Source organism: Eulemur rufifrons, chromosome 9 (assembly GCF_041146395.1).
Source record: "Eulemur rufifrons isolate Redbay chromosome 9, OSU_ERuf_1, whole genome shotgun sequence".
NCBI lineage: Eukaryota > Metazoa > Chordata > Mammalia > Primates > Lemuridae > Eulemur > Eulemur rufifrons.
The window spans coordinates 49,859,877-49,868,101 of NC_090991.1; the positions used below are offsets into that span (position 1 = coordinate 49,859,877).

Below are 8,225 nucleotides of genomic sequence, written 5' to 3' on the forward strand. Positions count from 1 at the left end.
ACTTCTTAGAGGTCAAAGTATGTCTTTTTTTTTTTTTTCCTTTGAAGCCACAGTCATCCCCTATATGTGCATCACCAAAGATGATGTATTAACCCCAAACCCTTCCCCACTATTGGAAAAATAACTCAAAAAGTCTGCAAACTGGTAAGGAACTTTAGAGCTTAATGTCGATGTGGAAAACATAACCCATTTTTCAATTTAAGAGTATGTCTGAGAGGGTTAACCAGAAATGTGGAAAGCTGTTGAGAGCCTCTGTAGCCTGCGACTGATGGGCCAATCTTCCTTTTTTCCTTCCAGATGTCACAGTGGATCCTTGGCCTCCAGGACCCATTAAAATGAGAATAAGATCTCTGGGCTGGCTGAAACTAGCCTAAGACTGAAAAGCAGCCATGGATATGGCCGATGAACTACTCAATGGGAGCCACGCATGGCTGTCCCCTCCAATGGACTTCAATGGCTCGGTGGTGGCAGCCAACAGTTCAAACCAGACAGAGCCATACTATGACCTGACAAGCAATGCGGTCCTCACCTTCATATATTTTGTGGTCTGCATCATTGGGTTGTGTGGCAACACGCTTGTCATTTACGTCATCCTCCGCTATGCCAAGATGAAGACCATCACCAACATTTACATCCTCAACCTGGCCATTGCAGATGAGCTCTTTATGCTGGGTCTGCCCTTCTTGGCTATGCAGGTGGCTCTGGTCCACTGGCCCTTTGGCAAGGCCATCTGCCGGGTGGTCATGACTGTGGACGGCATCAATCAGTTCACCAGCATCTTCTGCTTGACGGTCATGAGCATCGACCGGTACCTGGCAGTGGTTCACCCCATCAAGTCGGCCAAGTGGAGGAGACCCCGGACAGCCAAGATGGTCAACGTGGCTGTGTGGGGGGTCTCTCTGCTAGTCATCTTGCCTATCATGATATATGCCGGGCTTCGGAGCAACCAGTGGGGGAGAAGCAGCTGCACCATCAACTGGCCAGGTGAATCTGGGGCATGGTACACAGGGTTCATTATCTACGCTTTTATCTTGGGGTTCCTGGTACCCCTCACCATCATCTGTCTTTGCTACCTGTTCATCATCATCAAGGTGAAGTCCTCTGGAATCCGAGTGGGTTCCTCCAAGAGGAAAAAGTCTGAGAAGAAGGTCACCCGAATGGTGTCCATCGTGGTGGCCGTCTTCATTTTCTGCTGGCTCCCCTTCTACATATTCAACGTGTCCTCCGTCTCTGTGGCCATCAGTCCTACCCCAGCCCTCAAAGGCATGTTTGACTTTGTGGTGGTCCTCACCTATGCTAACAGCTGTGCCAACCCTATCCTATATGCCTTCTTGTCTGACAACTTCAAGAAGAGCTTCCAGAACGTCCTCTGCTTGGTCAAGGTGAGCGGCACAGAGGATGGGGAACGGAGTGACAGTAAGCAGGACAAATCCCGGCTGAATGAGACCACGGAGACCCAGAGGACCCTCCTCAATGGAGACCTCCAAACCAGTATCTGAACTGCCTGGGAAGAAACAAAAAACTAGCCAAGTCCTGCCCACTGGCCGTGGCTCCCGTGGCTCCCCCTTCAGACCCCACGGTATCCCCTGCCTTCCTCCTGCCTGTCACACCTGGCTTCTAGAATAGGGATTGCTCAGCATGAGTCCAATGCAGAGAACTGTGTTTGAGGCGGCTTGCCTGATTGAGTGACAATGTGTTAAACTGTTTATCACCCCCTTAAAGTGAACATTTAAATGCAGGCAGACAATTCAAAGTCTGGAGAAGAGGAGACCATGCCTGGGTGTGATCTTTAGAAAGGCTGATGCTCAACAGAAATAGGAAAAATATTTCTGTGTGTTTGTGTGTTTAAAACCCAATGTGTAATCTTGTGTTCTTATATTTATACCTGTATGTTCCTATTTAGTCTCTGTATAGCCATTACCTATGTTCCTGTGTTCACGTACACAAATAGCAAATTCAAGTGTGCATAGTATAGGTGGACGCTTACCATAATATAGGACCTGCAGAAACGGACTGGCCACGAAGTCAATGAAGTTTAAGCTCCAGGGATCTCTCTTGCATGAGCCTTTCCAAGGCCCAGGAGGAACCTGGGCAGTATGTTCACGTGGTCATATGTTTTTGTAAAAAATTGTAAAAGTAAGACATTTTTGTATTCTTTTTCTTAAAGATGGCCCCCCAAATTGTAGAAGCTTCTAGCCTCACAAAACTTGCCTCTGCCCCTGGGTATTTGCATCATTAATTTCAGGCAATTTAGGTCAAAGTAAGAAGGGAAAGGGAGAAGCTATTTGAAAAACCAGAACATAAATTCATGTGTTTCCACTTCTCAGATAGAATCAAAGAATTATTCAATTTTCCCAAAAGGACTTAAGTGGTTTTGGTCATTGATCACTGTATTTATCAGGAGAAAGCCAGCTTTGTTATAAAATTGCATTGTTTCCTTCTCAGATTGCTTTAGTTTTTCTTAGGGGTTCACAGGGGAGAAATCACTAACATGAAAGGCCAAAAATGGACTATGATTCTTGTGGGGAAACAAGGTTATTCTCCCCACCATGAAAATAAATGAATAAGCGTGAAGCAAAATTACACCTTTATGAGAAACCATGAAATTGTTACTGTCTTTTTTTTTTTTAATGCCAGACATAGCTTCCTAATGAAAGAAAGAGGAAATGTAATTCAACAATTCCTCAAAGGGGCTTTTTGAGGATTTTATACAAAGCTGGGCATTAAGAAGATCAGCATGCGTACTGAAGACCCGAGCACGGTGTTCATCAACATAAGCCTGTGCACCAGTGAATGTGTGGCATGTGGGGAGTGTAGTGTGAGTGCTGGAGGGAGCTCCATCCCTCACAGGTAGGTATTGCTGTGTCACCATCCTCGCCAACTGTATACAGACTGTCGTATGTTTAATGCCACAGACTCGGGGCTATTCCTCAAGGACTGTTGTGGATAGGCACCTTACATCATAAAGTAGCATTTTTTTGTCCTCAAAACTGTCAGGTACAAGTAATAAGAAAAGAGACAATGTTCATTTCATTGACTGATCACAGTTTCCAGAATTATGAAGAAATATATACTCGGGTGTTTGCAAGGATGCCATCATCTCTGGGTTTTATATGAAAGCATCACTGTTAGTGTCTCACATATAGATTTTACCATATTTAAAAATAAGCTTCCTCTTCTGGCTCCCTAAGCAGGGGCTGTGTGACAGTTGGAATGACTAAGTGCTCCACCTGTGGCTACCATTGTAAATGTGGTGTCTTTATTCTACAGAATTCACACCATGTCATTCTCAGAAGTATTTACTGTGGCTTAGAAAAATATGTTCAATAAGATGTAAGATACTCCCCTGTCTTTCTTCAGGATGCCAGGCCGTCTCCCTGCTCTCTCCCAGCCCTTCTTTTTCTCTCCCTCTCTCTCTCTCACACACACACACATTCTCTCTGTCCTTTTAAAGGGTAAAATAAACTTTTTTAACTTTTATATCTTTAAAAAAAGATTTAGGATAGGATAGAGAAACAGGTCCATGCAAAAATAAAAAGAGGTACAAATTATAAAACAAGACTATAGGAAAAGTTGTTGTAAAAAAAAAAAATGCATGTACTAAAACCCCACAGCATTACTAAAGGCAAAGTCAGCTACGAGGTCAGCTCGGGGCTTCCCAGCAGCCACATCTAATGGAGTATGACCTCTTTTTAAAAAAATAAAATAAAATAAAAACAGGCAAAGGTTCAGAAGGAAATACTTTAGACACTACGATTACTATGATATGAGATGTTCCAGAGTCTTTGAGTAAATGCTGATACTTACTTAGGGAAATGATTCTAAGGGACTAAGAATTGGTAGGAATAATTTCAAGGCAGGTAAGACTAATTCTATAGTACCCATGCCCCTACGACCAGAGAAACTGCCTCCAAAGAGGCTGGGTTCCAAAGCAGCCATCTATAACCACAGAAGGAAATACATGCCCAGGGGGTGGGTACTCATTGGCTGGAAAATCATTCTAAGCCTAAAAGACCAGGCCTTTAAAACTGATGTTATAATTCCATCCAAATAAGCAGCTAGCTTTCTACCATATGGAAAGGTATTCTCCACTTTTTGAAATATCTATTTCAAGGATGGTGCGCTATGGTTATTTTCTTTGATCTAAAAAAGGGGAATGAACATTTGAATTTAAAGGTTAATGCAATTTTAATTCAAAAATTTAATCTTAGCCTCTACTCAACATTTCATGATGAAGATAAATCTGCTGGAAGGGAATAAACAGTAAGGCACCCATTGATTTGAGGACATCTGATCATTTGGGTTATGCAAGCTACTGCCGACCTTCGTTAGCAGGGGCAGTTCAGTACTAATTAAGCCTAAGTGCACTTCGTGAGAATGGTCTTGGGAAAAATGATATGACGTTGAGGCCGGTGTTGAATGATGTTGGCTGGTGTTTCAGTAATACAGAGAGTCGGGTAACACTGGACGTGGAGATGAAACTTCGGTGGTGTTCACGTCATATCTTGGAGCAGTGTGGAAGACAGAAGGACACTGGACGGTGACAGGGCATGCGGAAAGGAAAACGTGAGCTGCTGGACAGGGCTTCCAGAGCTGGCAGTGAACTGGAGTCTATTTGCTTACACAAATGTAACCTTCTCTCCATGACAGGATACAAGTGTTGCCTGCTGAAGCTCGCAGGCCCAGCTGCCCGAGATTAGGAGCATCGTGCTGGAAAAGTGTATAGTCCGATCACGAGGATAGGAGGAAATAAAGGGCTGTCGAGATACATGTTCCTAATCAGCTCCAAATGTGACTATTCAATGAAGACAGTGAGTCCAGGCGAAGGCAGGCATGAACTTTGGCCTGGCTAAAGAAAAGTGGCAAGAGAATCATGGAAAGTTTCCCTAGGTGGTCGGGAAGGTCTGCTTAGTGTTTCCGAAATGCGTCCCATCCCAAGAATCACAAGAGCTGCCAAGCCAAGCAGGTGCGCTTGTAAGTAATGACTTACAATCAATCACTTGTCTCATCTACATTTTTTTGCCAGATTCAAAAACACCAAATTTCCCCATCAAATGCTCTATCAGAGCAAATCTTTACCTAAGTGCTTGTTTTGCTTCTAATATCTGAATTTCTGGGAACATCCCCACAGGCAGAGTCTCTAATTTTTTTCCAGCAGCTCATCTAGAAAAGCAGGCTCCAGGGACTGTATTCTGCTTACAGCTCCAAAGCTTTTGTAGCCATTGTTACCCTATTCGGGGGACGTTAGGGTTGACAATGACATCTCAAGGGCAAGATTTCACACCTCTCACACCCCCCAACACACTTACAAGGACGACCCACCCCTTCCCTCAACTCAGCAGTGACTGAACACGGGTGGAAGATCTAGTTTTCTCCTTTAGCTGTCCAGGTTGTGTGTATTTGGACTATGCTTAAAAACAGAGCTAAAGATTAACCAAGACTTAACCAAGCAGACTATAAAGCCGTATTGATTCTCCTAAGATTAAAAGTGAGCATGATATCATTAAAATGAAATGCTGTGGTTTGATCACCCAGCTCAGGGAGCAGCTGCCTCCTGTTGGACAAAGCTTTCCGGCACGACAGAGCTGAAGACACAGACTCCGCTTCAGGTGGGTGGGGAGGGAGTTTCACTTTTCATCTCTCCCTCTCCTGGCATTATCAAAGGGACAGGCCAGCGGGAGAAAAGGACACCTCTTGGCGTGGATATCGGTCTCCGGTGGGGAGAGGTGGCTCATTTCCGTTTCTGAGCCTGGTAGGGTGGGAAGCAGGAAAGGAATGTGCCAGTTGGAGATAAAATTGCCCTGTCCTTTAGAGAATGTTGCTAAGGATTGTGATGCAAGGCCCACCTACAAAGGAATCGGAACCGGCTCCCACGGCCTCGTCCACTCCAATTACTCAGCCACAGGGGCCTCCAATTGCTTAAGGCACAGAGAAGGCCCCCTCACAGTGGGAGTCGCTGAAGAGAGAAAGGGGGCCCAGGGGCAAACCCAGTCCTAGGGGCTGCTGGAGTCCACCAGATAAGACTGGTGGACTCCAGCAGTCTTATCTGGGCGCAGAGGGAGACACAGTTGGCCTGCGTCCTTACAAAGAATAGATTACAAAGTCCAGTACAGGGCCCTTGAAGGAAAATTACCAGTCTCAAGAGAGGAAGGTCCACAGTCAGCCCTCTGGGACTACCTGTCAACCCCGCAGGTACAGCAAAGGGGCCGCACTTCCTCTGCCCCCCCAGGTGGGTGGGCTATCAGTTCTGGGAGGGTTCCTGTCCCCAGGTGAAGGAATGTGTTCACAGCTAATGTTTTTCTCACGGGGATGACTTTTTTAACAAGGAACCCAAATGGCTAAGTTGTTTTCTTCACACTAACCAGCATCGCACTTCTCAGGAGACACGGACCATGTTCTGAGGCTCTCAGGCTGTCCTCAACTTGTACTTGCACTTCAGTTTGTGCTCCCAAACACATGCACACACACACTACCTGTGACGCACATGCATATGGGTGCTGCAGTGGAGCACATGTGTCATGCATGTGAAGGACACACTCACGTGTGTGTGGTGTGTATGTGCACAGGTGAGGCACACACATTAATGCACACACACATGTGAGAGGCATGTGTGTGACACATATGTGTACACAATACACATTCTATATAATTTAGGCAAGACTTCCAATGTAGAGATTCTCCAACAGCTTTAAATGGAGGGAGAGAACTATAATTTGACAAACTCATTTCAAGTCCATGGCTATTCGGTCACTTTTTTCTTGGTCGATGTCACAATAGGGAGGGGGACATTGTGCATGAGCTAATTTTTTACCCAGAGGATTCTGTGTGTGATCACAGACTACATGCCTGGCCCCAGCCAGCTGTCCCTGCTGTAACAGGCTGCCTCAATTTAAAAAAAAAATACAGTTGGCAAAAGCATGTGAATGGTTTCCTACAAATCATCCCCACAGCCAACCAACTGAAAGCACATGTCCTGCTAACAGCAATATTTCTGCATAAGAAACACAATTTCTTTGAAGAAAAAAAAAATCACTGAAAATAATTTTTAAATTGATTCTCATCAAGGACAGCATCTTAACAGACATTTCTTCTTCTCCTCACCCCCACGCTTCTTGTTTGTTTTGTTTTGTTTTGTTTTTTGAGACAGAGTCTTACTATGTTGCCCAGGCTGGAATCCAACTCCTGGGCTTCAAGCGATCATCCTGCCTTGGCCTCCGGAGTAGTCGGGACCACAGGTGTGCACCACCGCACCTGCCGGCTCCATGCTTCTTAATACAAATCCAAGGCTGAACACTTTGGGGAAGCTGTCACACTCAGACACTGAGAAAATGAACTGCAGCTCTCGTCCTCACCTGTGAGGACACCTCCACAAAAGAGTCTCTTAAACAGAAAGACATCTCCCCTTGTCCACCGTCCCGCAGTGATCCATTTCCATGGCGCGGGGTATCCGTATCAGCTCATCTTGTTTGCTTTCTAAGTCCCTGCCAGTGTGCGATGGGGAGAGAGCATTGTCATATCCTTCTTTGATGAACAGAAGTCTGATCTCCGGGGTTCATTCTGGAGATTAATTAAAGCTAGCCTCGTTTCAGCCGCACTGACAGCCTGGCGTGCTAGACGCTCGTGGAGCAAAGGCTTGGACTGAACGAAGACTTACTTTATTTGGCTTCAGCTTAAATGCTTTTTGGCAGATGAAATTAGTCTCCTAACGCTCTGTCTCCCAAAATCCCAGGTGTTCGGGCTCCGGAGGCAATAGACCAGAGCTGTTCCACTTTTCTCCTCTGCACCTTAATGCGGCCACATCCAAGGGCTCGTCAGCTCAAAGGTGGCAGAACACGCATTCTCAGCCACACCATGTGGCCTCTGCGAGGGGCCATCTTTGCAGCCAGGGAAACTCATCCCTCCTTGGCTTTAAACGGAACATTTCTAGTCCAGCTGAGCAGACACAAAATCTGGTTTGCTACCAGCAGTATGGTTCTGGGCTATCGCACAGACATGAAAATGGGCATTTAGAGGGTTTGGGATTTTTGAGGGCTTCCTTACTGCCTCCAGGAGAAATAAAGTAAATCCTAATTGCTGGAGAAGGACCAAAGCAGGGCACTGATGTGGCAAGTCTGTTTTCAGAGGTCAGCTTCCTCTTTTGAGTGTCAAGGTCAGCGGAGGCCCAGGTACTCCAGGGGAAGTCCAAACAGGAGACCGGCTGAGCAGGGAGTCTCCTGTGTTTAAAA

The 8,225-nt window shown here is 45.7% G+C and overlaps 1 protein-coding gene across 1 annotated transcript; it reads left to right on the forward strand.

The window, feature by feature from the left end:
• The first annotated feature begins 389 nt into the window (after positions 1-389).
• On the forward strand, positions 390-1,527 carry SSTR2 (somatostatin receptor 2). Its single transcript, XM_069481669.1, has one exon. The coding sequence runs from the start codon at positions 390-392 to the stop codon at positions 1,497-1,499; it is 1,110 nt and encodes a 369-aa protein (XP_069337770.1). The 3' UTR covers positions 1,500-1,527.
• Positions 1,528-8,225: the final 6,698 nt, after the last annotated feature.